Source organism: Ctenopharyngodon idella, chromosome 15 (assembly GCF_019924925.1).
Source record: "Ctenopharyngodon idella isolate HZGC_01 chromosome 15, HZGC01, whole genome shotgun sequence".
Taxonomy (NCBI): Eukaryota; Metazoa; Chordata; class Actinopteri; order Cypriniformes; family Xenocyprididae; genus Ctenopharyngodon; species Ctenopharyngodon idella.
Window position 1 is genome coordinate 35,276,958 of NC_067234.1, and position 20,505 is coordinate 35,297,462.

Sequence of the window (20,505 nt, forward strand, 5' to 3'; positions counted from 1 at the left end):
ATATGAGACAGCTCTAAAAAAAGGCAGCAGTGATTACTCATCATGTGACAGCAGCTGATCTTCAGCACACAAGCTTTCATTCAAACATCCTTTTACAGATCACAGAATGACTGAAGTTTCACTAGCTCAGATGGCATTGTGAAAATAGACACCGCTGCATTCTGGGAGCTTGACCTTCAACCCACCAGAGCCCGTGACAAAGCTTTTCCACCTCGTCTGATGGTGCAGATCTTATGAATTAAAATCACTGATAATGGCCTGGATATTATAACAACCACAAAATACAAATATAAAGCACACTGGTGGTCAAAAGTTTGGAATAATTAATGTTTTTTAATGTTTTTGAAAGAGTCTCTTCTGCTCAACAATTTAATTTAATCAAAAATACAGTGAAATATTATTACAATTTAAAAGAACTGTTTTCTATTTGAATATATTTCAAAATATAATTTATTCCTGTAATGGCAAAGCTGACTTGGCAGAATTTTCAGTCATTTTTAAAAACTGAAATTAATGCTTTTATTCAGCAAGGACACATTAAACATTAAATTATATTTCAAATAAATGCTGTTCTTTTGATTAAAGAATCCTGAAAAATAAAATGTGTCAAAGTTTCCACAAAAATATGACAATTCAAAAAAGTTTCTTGATCATCAAATCATCATATCAGAATGATTTCTGAAGGATCATGTGACACTGAAGACTGGAGTAATGATGCTGAAAATTCAGCTTTGATCACAGGAATAAATTACACTTTACTATATATTCACATAGAAAACAGCTGATTTACATTGGAATAATATTTCAGATTTTTTACTGTATTTTTGATAAAATAAACACAGCCTTGTGAGCAGAAGAGACTTCTTACTAAAACATTTTTTTTTTTTTTTAAATCATGATTATTCCAAACAGTGTATTTGTATCATTTCTAATCACCATTTTTGAATACATTTTATTTAATATGAACCCTGATAATTATGGAAGGTACTTGTAAAGCAAGATTTACCATAAACATCTCAACCATACAGACTTTTCAGATAGAAAATATACATTTGACCAAAAAAACAGTAAAGGCCTTAAAGCACTTGAAACCCATTAATTGCTGTTTGCAGCTATATTTTATTTAATTTATTACCGTGACCATAAACACACCGGCTAGTCACGCGTATTAGCGTATTGAGTTGATTTTGACATAAAAGCCTCTGATTGGCCATTGTGTTCACGTGCTCAACAAACATGTCTGTGATTGGCTACAATGTTCAACGCTGCAAAAACACATTGTAAATAGAAACCTTTGACGCTCTTCACAAATACACACGGGAGTGTTTGAAAGCAGCACCAATCAGATCACAGAATCCTGAAAAATAAAATGTATCACAGTTTCCACAAACATCTGAAGCTGTTTTCAACATTGATAATAATCATAAATGTTTCTTGATCATCAAATCATCATATTAGAATGATTTCTGAAGGATCATGTGACACTGAAGACTGGAGTAATGATGCTGAAAATTCAGCTTTGATCACAGGAATAAATATACATTATACAAAATATACATGTTTTTACATTTTTAAGAATTTGAAGAATAACATAAAAAGGTGATCCAATTAACACGACCTTTAACCTGAGGATGACCTACTGTTCATGTCATTAGTGCACTTAAAGTGATGAATAAGTAAAGAAACGATCAACATATCATGATTTTAAAATTTATAATGCTTTCTTAATAAATAATCTCTTATTGTGAATAATTCACCAACGTTATTCTACAAAAAATAATGTTTATCTATAATCTTTCACTAAAACGGCTCTAACACAAAGGATGTGCACAAAAACATATTAACAAATAATGTCACAGCCTATAACATCAAACCAGGTTTTAGGAAGTACACAACTGAAATTGTGCTAAAGTTTATTCATAAAATCCGCACACAAATTGAATACATCTAAAGTTTTTAACGGTTTAAGTCAGGAAACTTTCAAAAACATTCACATGTGATGCTGCAATCTATCATGACGCTAACTGGATCATTACTGTATGTGGACGCACTGCATGTGTTGAACATCACTTGACCAATAAAATGCCTATCAATCAGATGATTATCTGGTCAGTATTTGGCATTTTGAACGCATTCTGATGCACAGCAAAGCAAACCTTCATCTGAAATGAACCAAGCAACAGTACAGAGCCAAAAAACAAACAGAAATTTAGATTTCTGTACTGAACGGTCAGTCGTTTCACTCGCTAAATGGCAGGAAGTGAACCAGAGGTCAACCGCAACCATATATCAGTAGGAAGTTACTGATGACTGGTAGTTTTTGTGCAAACAACCAAACAAAGTGAGAGACAGCGTGCATTTATAACTGCAGAACATGAAGCGTCTGGACACACATACAGAGAAAGAAACGAAAGGAACACAAACCACCAATAAGACAAACCTGCGGTTTTACAGTGCAGCGCATCAGCTCAGGAACACTGTGTGATGCCATCGGAAACTAACGTGACGCTCTGAAGAGTATCAAACACTCACATTCACAAAACAACAACAATGGCCAACATCATGGCACTAACATCATCTACAGAAAACAAGATGCGACGGCACTATGCAGAAAACCTCAGCACACATACGCATCCAGAAATAATCGTCATAAAAATACAGAGCAAACAGAAACAGAACAACAAACATTCACTTCCACATTGAACTTACGTGCTCAAACATGCCAAATAAGGCCATTACAGTCTGATGAGATTGGCAGAAATCCCGTTACACACGGATGAACGCAGGTCAGGAGGAGAGAGATGAGCAGATACGGTCCAGTAAACAAGTGTGAAAAACACCCGAGATAGTCAGAGAACCACGGCGAGAACGAGTCAACGCGACCTGAACCGACCACAGAGAACAGACGGAAGTGGAAAACACTTTTAGACGCAAGGCTATGTGAGCAGAGACCTTCAAAAAAAAACTAAACAAAAAAAAACAGAGAGCTTCCTGAATTCTGCCTCCCGCTTCTCATGTTTACAGATCTGAACATGACAAAATCACACGCAAACATAAATCACATTTTGTAGAATTTTTGCATTGTGGAATATTTTTGTTTTTATATAAAAATAAATATTTTTATTTTTGTGGAATATTTTATATATTTTTATGTGTAATGTGAAAAATATGATTATTATTTGAATTGTAAAGCATTCATACTACATGAGAGTCTTTAAATCATTATTACAGCAATCTTTATTAGAAATTCAGAAATTAAAAAAAAATCATAAAATAATTGTATTATATTATATTTAGGCTATATGTAAAATAATGTAAAATACATTACTATATAATGAGCATTATTGAGAAACAAACTTGAAGGTAAAATATTCAGATGCATTAAAAATAATGTTTTTGTAATTACAATTTGAGATCTTAATTGCCATGAAAATAATTATTACAGCAATCTTTGTTAGAAATTAAGAAATTAAAAAATACAAATAAATATAAAAATAATTATATTATATTATATTAAAGTTAGGCTATATATTATAAAATAAAAAATACATTACTAAATAATGAGCATTATTGAGAAACAAACTTAAAGCTAAAATAATCAGATGCATTAGTAAGAATGAGATTTTTTTTTTTTTTTTTTTTGCAAAGTAATTAAAGCAATTTGAGAGCTTAATTACCATGGAAATAATGTCTGATAAAACTTCTCAGAAATGGGAATCTACAACTATAATTTCTCAAGGAAATGAATCACATGCTGACAAGTAAAAGATCCTTCTGGAAAATCACCAAAACTCATTTCAAGACACTTGTGGGAATACAACTGCTCTTAGGCGTCTCGCATGGGATTGTGGGTCAGCAGATTATCGTTTGAGGAAACAACACAGATTGATCACAAGAGAACTGCTGACATCTAGTGTTCACGTGCGTTCAAGCAAACACTAAAACTACAGGACTGAACGCAGGGCCCAACTCTCTATATTATCACCAAATATTGGATTCAATCTTTTTATCAACTCATTTTCTTTCAGTTTTCACAGGTTTTGTGTTTCTCTTTGGAACTGGCTGATCTAAATGAAATAAATATATAAACACTCTGACCAGTGGTGGATGAAGTACACAAATCAAGAACTTGAGTAAAAGTACAGATACATATCATAAAATATTACTCAAGTGAAAGTATTTAGTGCTCCTTTTCAATTTTACTCGAGTACTTGATTTTTAATGTACTCAAGTAAAAAAGTACTGATTGATGAATGTTTATTTTGTAATTTTATATAAGCCACTTATATAATTTAATTTTATATTACATATTTTATATAATCATATTGCTCAAAATAATTATGAATGATTATGAATTGTCAAATAGCCACTAGTCAGTATGGATGGAGGATTAATGGATGCAGATACATAATATGTAATGTGTGTAGACAAACAATATAAAAACAGACGAAACATATAGAGCTAAATGCATAACATTTTAAAAAATTGCTGCAGCAGTGAGGAAGATGAACGTGCATGTGTTATTTTATTTTTAATTTGTGTTAGAGATTCTGGATAAAATGAGAATCAAGATTTTTTTTGTGTTTGTTTCTTTCAAATAGAAATCATGATTCTCCTACGATTCTGAATAGACAACTAAACAAAATTGCATATAATTATTTACTAGAGGACAAAATATTAATTGCTGCAGTCTATTTAAAAATATTTAATTAATTTTGAATGAATGATTTAATGACTTTCTCAAAACTATTTCACTTGTTTCATTACTGGATGAATCAATGTTTTGAACAAATCTTTCGAATGAATCATTCAATGTCAAATACATTTTAACAGTCACTTGTCGCCTCCTAGTGCCGTAATGATGTAATCGATACAACCGTTAAAGCACCAAGTTAGTCTTAAAATGTGATTTTATCTGTTTGAATCGAGATCTGTAGACACATTGATGTGGACGTGTCGCATTAAAGCATTTCAGTGAGCTTAAACAGATCGCCCTTTACAGCAGATTTAGCTCAAAAACAACTGACCTAAATATGCTTTTCAGCTACAATAATTAATCCTAAAATTCAACATTAGTAGGCTAACTTACTTTTCACCATCAGTCGTGCACACACTCAGAGGATCCTCCAGTTCTTGGCTAATTTTCAGTCAGACAGTGATCATTCACTGGAGAGTCGCTCTGAACGGATCACTGAATCAGTGAGTTGTTGACTCGAGAACAGCTGCAATACGATCAGTCCAATTGGCGAATGAACTGTTGATGTGATTTGTGCACCGATTTAACAGGATGATTGAAAAGAATCAGTTCGTGCATGAATCCGACTCTGCTTTTACGTCTCTGAGCATGTGACGATTTCTTTATTTTAAAATAAGGAGTAACGATATGTTTTATGAAATGTAGTGGAGTAAAAAGTACGATCTTATGCTTTGGAATGTAGTGAAGTAAAAGTTGCTCAAAATAAAAATACTCCAGTAAAGTACAGATACTTGAGAAGTGTACTTAAGTACAGTATCAAAGTAAAAATACCACCACTGACTCTGACTGAAGATCATCTCCTAACAAACTGTGTGAGGTGCAGTTCCTCTGACCACCAGAGGGCGGCACTCTCACCATCACAATCAAAGAGTCTGTGATGATGTTGGGCTGAATCACAATAACCGAACGCACTCCCACTGCCTGGAAGAACACGTAATTTTCCAGCTGACTCATTTCCACTGGTCTGTTTGACCCTTGTGATGGTCTACAGGCCACATGACCTCGAGTCACAGGAAATACAAACACCAGCGTTTGTGCAAGTGCACAGTGTGTGCAGTGTTCACTACGATACTGCTCTCACTGTTCCTGCAGTATGTGTGAAATTCAGAACATTTGCTGAAATGTGCACTGCAGTAAACAACAGAACACACAAGCTGTGTCCCAATTCAGAGGCCACGCCTTCAAAGGTCATGAAGGTCAAACCGATCATTGTTGAATGGGACGGTCTAGCCTACGGAGGATTGCTCTAGTCACCTAGCAAATGTGACAGCTGCTGTTGACGAGCGGCAGTAACATTTTTACTGGACTATTCAAACAGGGTTCACAACCTGTCTAAATACAGGTGCTGGTCATATAATTAGAATATCATCAAAAAGTTGATTTATTTCACTAATTCCATTCAAAAAGTAAAACTTGTATATTATATGCATTCATTACACACAGACTGATATATTTCAAATGTTTATTTCTTTTAATTTTGATGATTATAACTGACAACTAAAGAAAATCCCAAATTCAGTATCTCAGAAAATTAGAATATTGTGAAAAGGTTCAATATTGAAGACACCTGGTGCCACACTCTAATCAGCTAATTAACTCAAAACACCTGCAAAGGCCTTTAAATGGTCTCTCAGTCTAGTTCTGTAGGCTACACAGTCATGGGGAAGACTGCTGACTTGACAGTTGTCCAAAAGACGACCATTGACACCTTGCACAAGGAGGGCAAGACACAAAAGGTCATTGCAAAAGAGGCTGGCTGTTCACAGAGCTCTGTGTCCAAGCACATTAATAGAGAGGCGAAGGGAAGGAAAAGATGTGGTAGAAAAAAGTGTACAAGCAGTAGGGATAACTGCACCCTGGAGAGGATTGTGAAACAAAACCCATTCAAAAATGTGGGGGAGATTCACAAAGAGTGGACTGCAGCTGGAGTCAGTGCTTCAAGAACCACTACACACAGACGTATGCAAGACATGGGTTTCAGCTGTCGCATTCCTTGTGTCAAGCCACTCTTGAACAACAGACAGCGTCAGAAGCGTCTCGCCTGGGCTAAAGACAAAAAGGACTGGACTGCTGCTGAGTGGTTCAAAGTTATGTTCTCTGATGAAAGTAAATTTTGCATTTCCTTTGGAAATCAGGGTCCCAGAGTCTGGAGGAAGAGAGGAGAGGCACACAATCCACGTTGCTTGAGGTCCAGTGTAAAGTTTCCACAGTCAGTGATGGTTTGGGGTGCCATGTCATCTGCTGGTGTTGGTCCACTGTGTTTTCTGAGGTCCAAGGTCAACGCAGCCGTATACCAGGAAGTTTTAGAGCACTTCATGCTTCTTGCTGCTGACCAACTTTATGGAGATGCAGATTTCATTTTCCAACAGGAATTGGCACCTGCACACAGTGCCAAAGCTACCAGTACCTGGTTTAAGGACCATGGTATCCCTGTTCTTAATTGGCCAGCAAACTCGCCTGACCTTAACCCCATAGAAAATCTATGCATTGCTGCCGTAATTCAGGCAAAAGGAGCCCCAACTAAGTATTGAGTGCTGTACATGCTCATACTTTTCATGTTCATACTTTTCAGTTGGCCAAGATTTCTAAAAATCCTTTCTTTGTATTGGTCATTAGTAATATTCTAATTTTCTGAGATACTGAATTTGGGATTTTCCTTAGTTGTCAGTTATAATCATCAAAATTAAAGAAATAAACATTTGAAATATATCAGTCTGTGTGTAATGAATGAATATAATATACAAGTTTCACTTTTTGAATGGAATTAGTGAAATAAATCAACTTTTTGATGATATTCTAATTATATGACCAGCACCTGTATGTTCACTTTGCTCCATTTCTGTACATAATAAACAGTATAAACTATATAAAATCGCATCTTATTAAGATATAGGTCAACAAGTGCGTGCTGTACCTGAAAGCAGGTGGGCTTCCGGATGACGTGGTTCTGGGATTTGTAGTCCTGGTGCAGACGGACACACGAGGAGGTGGAACAGGGGGTCTGTACGGGACCTGAGGGGTTACCGGGACGTCTTTGGGCTCTTTAGAGACGCCCACAGCGTAGCTCTTAGGAGGAAGAGGAGGAGCGCCCGTGTCTTCCTGAGCGGGAGATGAACACTGCTCGTACAGGTGGAAGCGCTCCGATGAGGAGGAAGAAGAGGACGAGGGAGTGGGGGACTCAGGGGATCGTTTGCTCTCGCTCTTCTGGAGTTGCTGTGCCGGCCCTTTAAGAGGCAGGTGTGCTGGGCGAGGCCTCGGAGTGGGGATGGGCTTGGCTCGTTCAGCAGGTGTGGGCGTTTCCTTCAGCTCAGCAGCTGTTGCTGTGGTTACCGAGCCGGGCGTGAAGGGAACAGGAGGTCGATTGGGCATGACCCGTGGGGGGACGGGAGGCAGCCGCTTGCTTGGGACGCTGTTTTCGGTCTCCTTGCCTCTGAATCTCGTCCTCTCTCTGGCGACGGGTCTTTCGTCCTCACGCTCATCATCTTCCTCCATCCCCGCCTTCCGAGGGGAAGAGCTTGCGCAGGCTGCCGAGAATCCGCTTCCTGTGGCCGGGCAGAGCCACGCCCATCCGCTGCAGCTTCGCCGGGGTTAAATCCTGACATTCCCACAGCGTTCCCAGTCCAGCCTCCTGGAACGCCGAGCAGTATTGGTCGAGCCGGAGGCCGTTCAGCCACTCCAGCACAGGCTGGGAACCTTCCAGCGGGACGGAGGACATGACTGGAACGCCACCGATCCCTCTGGAATGCTGCAGACCTACACTGCAGGACTTCTTCTCCATGGGATGAGGTTAAGGAGTCATCGGGACTGGAAAAAGACGTCTTGAGAGAGAGAGAGAGAGAGAGAGAGAGAGAGAGAGAGAGAGAGAGAGAGAGAGAGAGAGAGAGAGAGAGAGAGAGAGTAATCAATAACAATGATAAACTACAGATGTTTTCATCAAGCAGAGAATCTGACAGCGGTTATAATGTGTTTTGCTCTGTAACAGCAGAATGTTCACACTGCTCTCTTCACGATCACTGCAGACACTGAAGAAGCTCCTGAAATGGTGAAAAGCAGCATTTAAAAGAAGAAGAAAGTCAGATCAAATTCTGAACAGGTATTAATAAGACCAGAAATTCAGCCTCCAGATTGGTTAGGGTTAGTGTATGGGTTAGGGTTTGGGTCTGTCTATCCATCCATCAGTCTATCTATCTATCTATCTATCTATCTATCTATCTATCTATCTATCTATCTATCTGTCCATCCATCCATCCGTCTATCCATCTGTCTATCCATCCATTCATCTATTTCTTTGTCTATCTGTCTATCCATCCATTCATCTATTTCTTTGTCTATCTGTCCATTCATCCATCCATCTCTTTGCCTATCTGTCCATCCATCCATCTATCTATCTGTCTATCTATCCATCCGTCTATCCATCCATCCATCCATCCATCCGTCTGTCTATCTATCTATCTATCTCATCCATCCGTCTATCCATCAATCCATCTCTTTGTCTCTGTCCATCCATCCATCTATCTGTCCAACCATCCGGCTGTCTATCCATCCATCCATCCATCCATCCATCTGTCTGTCTATCTATGTCTTTGTCTATCTGTCCAACCATCCATCCATCCATCCGTTCATCATCCGTCTATCTATCCATCCATCCATCCATCCATCCGTTCATCCATTCGTCTATCTATCTATCTATCTATCTATCTATCCGCCTATCCATCCATCCATCCATCTATCTCTTTGTCTATCTGTCTGTCCATCCATCCATCCGTCTATCCATCCATCCATCCATCTCTTTGTCTATCTGTTCATCCATCCATTCATCCGTCTATCTATCTATCTATCTATCTGTCTGTCTGTCTGTCTGTCTATCTATCTATCATCCATCCGCCTATCCATCCATCCATCCATCCATCCATCTGTCTGTCTGTCTGTCTCTTTGTCTATCTGTTCATCCATCCATCCATCCGTCTATCTCTTTGTCTATCTGTTCATCCATCCATCCATCCATCCGTCTATCTCTTTGTCTATCTGTTCATCCATCCATCCGTCTATCTCTTTGTCTATCTGTTCATCCATCCATCCGTCTATCTCTTTGTCTATCTGTTCATCCATCCATCCATCCATCTATCTGTTCATCCATCCTTCTATCTATCGGTCCATCCATCCATCCATCCATCTATCCATCTTTATGTAAAGTGAGCCAGAATTTATTAATATCATTATTGTTTGTTCGTTCATTTTGTTCGTTGTTGACACGTTGGTACTGAATTGATCACATGGCATGTGATTTACTTTGTATTTAAAAGGAAAACGTTTAAAAAAAAAAAAAAAAAAATCAATTTAAAAAAAACAAACTGTGTAACACGAGTGTGTCCATCTGAACCTGCACGCTCGAACATTCACTGTGATTTTCTTCCTCATATTTTCATTTTGATGAACACATGTGGGGGAAAAATCACACAGAGTTCCTGGAGAAAAAGAACCTCAGGCATCCCAGACATGTTTACTTGAGCAGATTCAGATGTGCTTTCAGACATTCAGAAGATGCCTTTATGCAAAGTGACTTACAAATGAGGAACATCACAAGCAGTTTATCTTACAAGAGCAGTGATACTCACATGAGCTCATTCAAGTGTCAAGAGCAGCTCTCCATGAAATCTGTTTGATTTTCCCTCCAAATTCTGTTTCCTGTTTTCATTTTTCTGGATTCTGTTTTTTAACGATTTAATAAAATCTTAATAATTAAACAACTGAATTTAACGTATTAAATGAAACGCACTATGAATGCATTTAATTTCATCAGAAATTCTGCATTTTCTCTTTTACTTTTTCTGGATTCTGTGTTTTTTGTTTTTTAATACAAATTTATTATCAAAAACAGTGGTAATTAAATGAACGCATACAACTTTAACAATTTAATATAATGCATTAATAATTAATCTTTTAAAATGTAATCAAGTTCCTTTTTTAAAACAGCTTTCATTTTAGGGCAAAGTGCTGCACAATCTAATTATAACATCTAATAAAGTTGCCGCCCAGCTTCCAAATAACACCATTACATTTACATTTTAGCTCCAGTTTGGCACTTGTTACGTTTCAACCCTGCTCGTATATTTGTCTTTGATTTTGACTTATTCCACAGTAAAACACACACTAATATCAATGCCCACATCATAAAGACATTTTAGCATTTCAAAAAAAGCTCATTTCCTGCATGTAATTTCCTGTTCCTGCTCAGATCATTTTTCCAGTTGAGTTCATTATCAGTCAGATGAACTATAGATATCTGCTGTGTGTGGTACGCTGAACAGTGAGAACATTAAAGTGTCCCTATTATGCTTATTTCAGATATTCCCTTTCATGTAGTGTGTAACAGAGCTGTTTGCAGAGCTTTTACATTCAAAGTTTTAAAGATCAAAGAGCAAATTAAGTTACTGTCTCCTAAAAGAAAGAAGCGATTCTGAACTCCCAAAATGAGTCGTTAGTAATTCCAGTCTCACTTCCAGTTACATACCTACAACGTAACTAATTTGCATAATGCCCGCCTATGGTCTTCATTGGCTGAACAGCGTCTCTTTGCCCCGCCCTCAACACTGTAGTTGTATCTGAGACTGGAAGAGTTTGGTTCGTGTTGTTCATGTCGATACGGCAAAACCGATGCCATCGTTACTGTTCGTATCAATGCGCTGAGATTCAGATATGCTAATGAATGTTTGGTTTCTGACCAATCAGAGCAGAGCAGGCAGAAAGGCGGGGTTTATAGAGACCGAATCTTTGAACAAACTGTTTCAGACACTGTGAGAAAAGAGCTGATGCTGCAGTTTATATTATGAGAAAATTAAAGTGTTTTTTGACTACTGTAGCAATCTTTAAAATAGCATAATAGAGGCACTTTAAACCATTGGTGGTCATGCAGTTGGAATCGAGTGTGTTTCTTAAATCACTCTACATTATGTTTGACTTTAAAAGCCTCAAGCCGTTCCATTAATCATTACAATATAATGACGCTGTGCTGCTGAACTTGTTTTGGAAGAAGTGACTGAAGCTTTCGGCCCACTCATGTTCTGAACGTAAGACAGGCAGACAGGTCGTCAAACCACCTCAGAAGTGTTGACGGTGAAGATTCAACAAGATTTATCATCTTACTCAATATCTTTCTACAGGATGTCTTTCAGGTTAAACGCAAGCTCATTCATGCCATTTTAATCCGACCACTGAGTTTAATGGTGCAACACTCACATTTTCAGTAGTGCGCAAGCTTTAACCTGGTGTCCGTTTGCACTACAACTGCTTTTTTAAAGTTATGACACATGGCTGGAGCAATCGACCGCAGTTGTTTAAAAGACACCGAGCGAGAATCACATTCAGACATTCATAAGCAGGTTTGCCAGGTCTGCCAACCCAAAAGCCAATCGAAAATAGCCCACAATTTGACTAGTGTAAAAGTGACCAAGACTGCAGGGTCATGTCAGAAGCACTCATGAATCATTTTCGGCTGAAGACACTTCCTTCATTTCATATTATAATTAGCTCGAATCAGGAACTATAAAAAGATATTCATCAAACTAAACTCGTGAGCTCAAAGCTAACTGTGGTCACATCTCGTTGAAATATAATCATTAAAAACAGTATCAGCAAATCAAACTCTCTCTCACACACACACACACACACACACACAATCAACAATCAAACTCTCTTTTTAGTTGCTTCCTCATTTAAAAGTATCATTTTACCAGGAAGTGCATCTGTTAAATGCAAACAAACACTTAAGAGTGTGAAATGGCAGGGTGTGTGTGAGTAAGTATGTGTGAAATGAGTAAAGTAGCCAATTTCTCTGAACAAAGAAAAAAAAAAAAAAAAAAAGAAGAGACAAAATGTCTGGCCTTAAATATATTTTTTAACATACAGTACTCTCTGATATTTAAGAGAAACATCTGCATGTAAAATAAAACACACACACACACCTAAAAATCCTCACTGATGAAAAACTAGACACTCCACATTCATGACTGGATCTTCAGGTCACATGTTTGCAGAAAGACCAGGAACATGAACACACACAAGCAGCTCATCTGAACATGAATCGGAAAGTACCAGGAATATAAATCACTGTCTGCATCCCAATGCACATACTAACCATCCTAACGAGACTGAAGCTGACACTATGTATCTGAAGCCCACTTTTCAGACTAAAAATACATGTCCGCGAATAGTAACATGTTTTATAGAGCATGTGTGCGAATTAAAAAGTCCTTAAAAATGTAACCTTCAAAAGGCCATGATTTCATTAAAGGGTCATGAAAACCCAGAACACATTTTTTGAGATGTGAACAGATACACCAATCAGGCATTACATTATGACCACCTTCCTAATATTGTGTTGCTGCCAAAACAGCCCTGACCCGTCGAGGCATGGACTCCTCTAGACCCCTGAAGGTGTGCTGTGGTATCTGTACCAAGATGTTAGCAGCAGATCCTTCAAGTCCTGTAAGTTGCGAGGTGGAGCCTCCATGGATCGGACTTGTTTGTTCAGCACATCCCACAGATGCTCGATTGGATTGAGATCTGGGGAATCTGGAGGCCAAGTCAACACCTCAAACTCGTTGTTGTCTGTACTGACACTGTATTTTGCCCGCGATGTATAAAAAAAACAAATATGTATAAAAATTTCCAGTTTAAAGTAGGCCTAATTAATAAATTAAATACTTTTGCCTGTAAATTTCCTAGGATTTTTAATACTTAGTGCTAGAGGTTTGATCACATCACTAGCAGCACTATACTTAACTGACACTACTAATGATCATGTTTTGCAGCACTTTGGTCAGCATTTATGTTGTTTTTAAGGGCTATATAAATAACCTTTACCTTGACCTTGATCATTTATTTCTGAACAAGGGTGTCTCCTTGCCAAACAGTTACTCATAACTTGCTATAGTTTAAGAGAGGGAGAGAAAGTTGTTAGTGAGAAGTGAAACATCTGGCGTTTTCTGGATTGTGAGCTCATATTAGTGCTGAAGTTTTCAAATCCTCACTAACGCTGGCACACACACACACACACACACACACACTCATGACTCACACCTCCTGCATATGACTGATCGTCATACTCAGCCTATGACCTTTGACCTGTGAGTGTATCAAACTGAAGGCATCTGCCTCTTTTTCCAGTCAATCAATGTCTTAAAGGAATAGTTCACCCACAAATATTGCTGGACAGACTGACGATATATATCGTGGCGATGACGTAAAATGTCTATTGTTAGATATTGTGTATATCGTGGTACATACGGGTAGCACAGCACTATTGATAGAAGTCAGATGCTCTAAGATACACATGTCAGGGCTCAATAAAGACTGCCCGATGGTGCGGGGCCATCTAGGGAAATCAATTCGGTACTTGCTGTTTAAAAAATTTTTGTGTGCGTAACATGCATATGAAGCACGCACATAGAAAGCCGCGTCTCAGACAGAGCGCAAATACTGAATTAAGTCCTCTTTCAGGTGTTCTTCCACTTGAACTGATGAATTCACACAAAATTATGTCAAAACGCCCGTATTGGCGAGTATCCTCAAAAACATATGTCTTAAGTGAAAGTAAACAGTTGAGAAATAAAGCCGTTTTTGCTGTTAAAAGTGAGAGTGGCAGATCAGTGGAATGTTTTTTTAAAAGTTGAACTTCTTTTAACTTGAGCGTCACGTTTTTAGAATACCATGTCATGTTCAGAGACGCTGCAAAAGACGTGAGATGAGAGTGCAACGGATACAGACGTCTGTCTAGCGCATGTTTACATTGATAAACAATGGAAAAGTAGCGCAGTGGAATGGAAAAACAGTATACTGGATCCGTGCGTCAGGTCTTAAAGTGACAGCAGCCTAATATTCCTGCTGCTGCATGTGTTTTTCATGTTAAAGAGGTGGTTGATTATAATTTCACTTTTTTAACTTTAGTTAGTGTGTAAAGTTGCTGTTTCACCATAAACAACATCTGCAAACTTACAACACTCAAAGTTCAATGCAAAGGGAGATATTTTCTTTTACAGAAATCGCTTTTTGAGGACTACAACAATCGGCTGGTAGGGACTACAAAGAGCTTCTTCCTGGGTTGTTGACATCACTAACTCTAAAATTTACACAAACATGCATTCTAAAAGTTGTAACTTTTTCCTGAGTCTCTCCATCAGTGTCGACTCCGGTTTGAACAATGTAAGGATGAACACCGTCGTCATTTTGGCTGCGTGAGATTCTCCAGCTTTGTTGTTGTTGAGCGACTGAAGCGCGAGCTGTTAAAGCTCCGCCCTCTTCTGGAAAGGGGGCCGGGAGCAGCAGCTCATTTGCATTTAAAGGGACATGCATTTGCATTTTGCTCACACCCAAATAGGGGCAAATTTGACAAGCTATAATAAATGATCTGTGGGGTATTTTGAGCTGAAACTTCACAGACACATTCTGGGGACACCAGAGACTTATCTTGTGAAAGTGGCATTATAGGTCACCTTTAATCAAACGAGACAAAGAATAAAATAAAATAAAGTCTCTGCTCTGGACTGAATAGCTTTTTTGACTTTAATAAGAATTCATCTATATTTATACAGTGTTTTTACATTTGATTACTTTATTCACTTTCCTGTACATGAAAACTACTGTTAGACCAACCTGAAAAACCTGAAAAGCACTGTTTATTTTATTTATGTGTTTGTTTTCTCCGCCAGAAGAGGAGCGCAACAATTCTGACTAAAATATTTGTTGTTGGACATTTAAGTGTATTTTTACAATAGCAGCACCTGTAATTTAGTGATTTTAACGTCTGCTTTACTTATGTTATTAGACTATAATGTTGTTACAATGTTAGAATGTAATGTAACCCTTTTATTGCACATATAGCATAGTCTACATGGTTACATTCAATATATATTTGTTTGCATAGCCTTTAACATTGTTTGCAGGACATATAAAAACAGACCCCCTACAACCCATTTACAAACCCCAGTTTAAAAACCCACATCAGTAAACAAAAACAACGGATGCCATCCCACCTCTTCATAAAGTCTGAGAAGAAGAAGAAGAATATGTCAGACTTCAGATGCACATTCAATCCAGAAAACAACGAGGAGGAGAAATAAGACTGCTCTGTAATTAAAGGCCATGAAACAGTTCACAGCCTCTATGAAACATTCTGCTCAGAACAACACATTTGACAGAAACAGGATGAAAAGAGCAAACAAGTGTCTAAGTTGTGGTTAAAGTCTCACTAACACACGCTTACAAAGTCACACAAACACACGCGGTGTGAAGTGTTGGCCAGCTAATCAACATGCTGAAGAGACGGATGGATGCATCTACTTCTCTCCGTTTACAGAGAGCAGCTGAGCGTTAACAAACAAACACGGCAAAATAAATCATTACAAACATTCTCAACCAGTTTTAACTGATACAAGAACTACAACTTCTGTTAATCAACTTTAATCAAAGTTAATCATCTGATTACATCCAAATATCAGCTGATATATCAGATCGCGGTCTGTCTCTCGTTTAGTTGCATTTAAAGGTGTTTGATTAAAAGCTGATGTGGCAAATTGGTCATAAATAAGGAACTGGGAATGCTGACGGACATTTGCTGAAAGAAACACCGAACAACATCGAGCACGGCTGACCCGCTTCTGAGTTTATAACAAACATCAAGCTGATTAACATTCCTGCCACATCACAGGACTAGTTAACCCCTCGACTCACGCCAGCACAAACACCGTTAAATGACTGAGTGTGTCACACAGATCTCTATTATTTGAGTTAAAGGAACTGAAATCACCCTCTGCATGTGGAACATCACTTTAGTGCACTGGCATTAGTGCTGTATCTCTTTAAGAAGAACTCTATTAGTTTCCCCACAACGCCTGTGAAATCTTGTGGTTTAAGACCACATCCATCAAACACACACACACACACACACACACACACGTTAAACATACCTGCTAGAGCTGTCTGTCTGTTAGTCTGTCTCACTCTCACACGCTCCAGTGTTTCCTTCAAGCTCGACAAGTGCATCTGAACACACACACGCTCACACTCTCTCTCACACTCACACTCTCTCACAACCGAGCAACCAGTGAGAAAGACAGAAAAAAGAGAGAAAAACAAAGAGAGACAGACAAACTAACAGACAAACAGAGACAGAGACAAACAAAAAGACAGAGAGACAGAAACAGACAGACAAACAAACAGAGACAAACAGACAAACAAACAGAGAGACAGACAAACAAAAAGACAGACAGACAAACAGAGAGACAGACAAACAGAGACAAACAGAGAGACAGACAAACAAACAAAAAGACAGACAAACAAACAGAGAAACAAACAAAAAGACAGACAAACAAACAGAGAGACAGAGACAGACAAACAAACAAACAGACAGAGACAGACAAACAAAAAGACAGACAGACAGACAATCAAACAGAGAGACAGACAAACAAAAAGACAGAGACAGAGAGACAGACAAACAAAAAGACAGTGACAGACAAACAAACAAACACAGAGACAGACAAACAAAAAGACAGAGACAGAGAGACAGACAAACAAACAAACAAACAGACAGACAAACAAACAAACAGAGACAGACAAACAAACAGACAGACAAACAAACAAACAGAGACAGACAAACAAACAGACAGAGACAAACAGACAAACAAACAGAGACAAACAGACAAACAAACAGAGAGACAGACAAACAAAAAGACAGACAGACAAACAGAGAGACAGACAAACAGAGACAAACAGAGACAGACAAACAAACAAAAAGACAGACAAACAAACAGAGAGACAAACAAAAAGACAGACAAACAAACAGAGAGACAGAGACAGACAAACAAACAAACAGACAGAGACAGACAGACAGACAGACAGACAATCAAACAGAGAGACAGACAAACAAAAAGACAGAGACAGAGAGACAGACAAACAAACAAAAAGACAGTGACAGACAAACAAACAAACACAGAGACAGACAAACAAAAAGACAGAGACAGAGAGACAGACAAACAAACAAACAAACAGACAGACAAACAAACAAATAGAGACAGACAAACAAACAGAGAGACAGACAAACAAACAGACAAATAAACGGAGAGAAAGACAAACAAAAAGACAGAGACAGACAAACAAACGGAGAGACAGACAAGACAAACAAATAGAGATACAGTCAAACAAAAAGACAGAGACAAACAGACAAACAACCAGACACACACAGAGACAGACAGACAAACAGACAAACAAACAGAACGACAGAAAAGCAAAAACAGAGAGACAGACCGAAAAACATCAAATATGGCTATGAATAATGTAAATATGTGACTAATGCTTTTTACCATGTTAATAAAACAAATGAAAACTAATCAGAAAAGAATCAGACAGACTTTTTGACCAAAGAATTTTCATTTCCAGGACAGGGATTTTTAAAACAAGAGTGATTTCTAGCCGATGAAATGTTTCACAGCAGAACTAAACTCATATACCATCTTTATTCACTGCCTGGAGACGTTATTTTAAAATATGACGGTTTTCAGTGACTCTGAGACTCCTGGAGAATCACACGCTGAGATTTTCTCGAGTTATGCTGATAAAATCTTCATTTCTATTTAAATTCCGTTTACTGACTGAACGCAAAACGCGCGCAACAAACTTGAGTAACGCCGATAAACTCACAAACAAACAGACACGCTGATGAATATTCATGAAACACTTACAGAAGCGTCTCTGGCAGAACTTGGGCTTGTTTTTCTGGCTCTGGATGTTGTTGTTTTTCTCCGGACGATTGCGAACTAGTCCGTGAGTGTTTCTCCACTGCAGCAATCCACTGAAACCCTGCAAGAAACTTCTTCCGTAGGCGGCGCGTCACATGAGCGCGTGTGAAACTTCTGCACGCGACGCGACACTCTGGGCGTCAAATACCGCTAACTGCGGTTGCTATGCGACACAACGGTCAAATTCTTCAGGGAACTCGAGGTGGCCCAGAGCACACAGACACCGCTGAACCTCACTGCGGCTTTGTCTAGTTTGACGGATTTGTATGATTGCTATAACTATAATCATTTCAACATATAACATGTAAGGATTGTTATCTGGTATACAAGTGGAAATATTCTTAAGGATTCTTTAAAAATATATATTTTCAAATCCTTACACTCGATGTGATTGGTCCATCCTGAGCAGCGCTGAGAAAAGTAACATGGTTTGTTACAAGCGCTGTCTCTGCCGGTCACATAAATACATAAATTAAATTAAACATAAAAAAAAATATTTATTTTACAAGCATGCTTCTCTGTTTACATTTTAAAAGTGATTGATTTGTGATCTGGCTGCTATATGCTGGTTTTTATGGACCCTGTAGTTTTTAGATATTTTGTAGTTGTATAAAAGTATCATGTACAAGCTTTGGCCGTCAGGCGGCGCTACAGGTCTATGAATTTTAGACTGTGTTGGGATGGTATACTAGCATACTGTATGTAGCAGCATATACATGCCTTCTCTTTCTCTCCTGTGCACATTGCCCAGCTAACAAGAATATGTTCTAAAATGTTTTTGTTAACTTTGAACAAACGTTCTATTAACGTTACTGAGAGAACCTCAGCCAAAGTTCCCTGTTAGCTGGGTGTACATTAAACACAAAACCAGTAGGCCTACATGTTCATTGTAGTACAGGGTAGTTCCTGACGTAATTTAAATAGTGAGACTGTGAAGAGGCTGCAGTAAAACACTGTAGTTCATTTTCAGCTGTTTGCTCTTATGAATGCTGCTTCATAAATAAACATGAAGTATGTTTTTCATCGTCATCATCAGTAGACTAGTGTAGGACGAGAGTGAGTCAGAGTCTAGCAGGCCGCGCGGCTCTAATGCCTCGTGTGGGCGCGTTTAGCAGATCACATTATTTGTTTGGTGCTGGTGGGAGGTGTGTGTGTGTGTGTGTGTGTGTGTGTGTACTTGGTATTCTATGTAATGGGGACCAAATGTCCCCACAAGGAGTAATACCAGTATTTTTGACATTTTTTGGTCCCTATGAAAAAAACAGTTCTAAATGATATGAAATGTTAATTTTTTAAAAATGTTAAAATGCAGACAGTTTCCGGTGATGGGTATGTACATGTATGATGAGAGAATGTACAGTTTGTACAGTATAAAAACCATTACGTCTATGGAAAGTCCCCATAAAACATGAAAACCCAACATAATAATTTGCTCTTTTGAAGTTTTAGCTTTAGTTTAGTTACTAATCTGAATATTGTTCTGTCAGTGCTTATGGCTGTTATGACTCTGACACTTTGGGCCCGAGGAGAGAAACATGATTTCTTCAGAGTTTAGCTGGAACCGTTCCAAATAACGTTTTCTGAGAATGACCCAGCAGATTTGTGTGTTCATATGACACAACACTTTCTTGTGGTTTTACTGTACTCTACTGTAGAGTTCACGTGGTGTTACAACAGCTCTCTAAAACAACAGGAAGTGACAAACACACACACACACATACTAAAGCTGCTGACACACACATTTACAAAGATAAAACACAATCCATCATTGAGGATCCATATACAGTTTCAGTTATACCGGAGGTCCCAGCATTCTCTATCCCGGTCTCTCTAGTCCTCTGGTCCCAGCGTTCTCTATCCCGGTCTCTCTAGTCTGGAGGCCCCAGCACTTTCTAGTCAGGCGGTCCCAGCATTTTCTAGCCCGGTCTTTCTAGCCTAGAGGTCCCAGTGCTTTCTAGT

The 20,505-nt window shown here is 38.4% G+C and overlaps 1 protein-coding gene across 1 annotated transcript in view; it reads right to left on the reverse strand.

Annotated features, from left to right (window-relative positions):
* Positions 1-18,671, reverse strand: part of LOC127494999 (arf-GAP with Rho-GAP domain, ANK repeat and PH domain-containing protein 1) — a 60,386-nt gene extending 41,715 nt beyond the window's left edge. The window contains 3 exon segments of the mRNA XM_051861355.1: positions 7,671-8,254; positions 8,256-8,574; positions 18,490-18,671. Coding sequence (XP_051717315.1) covers positions 7,671-8,254; positions 8,256-8,534 — 863 coding nt within the window. The 5' untranslated portion in view covers positions 8,535-8,574; positions 18,490-18,671.
* Positions 18,672-20,505: the final 1,834 nt, after the last annotated feature.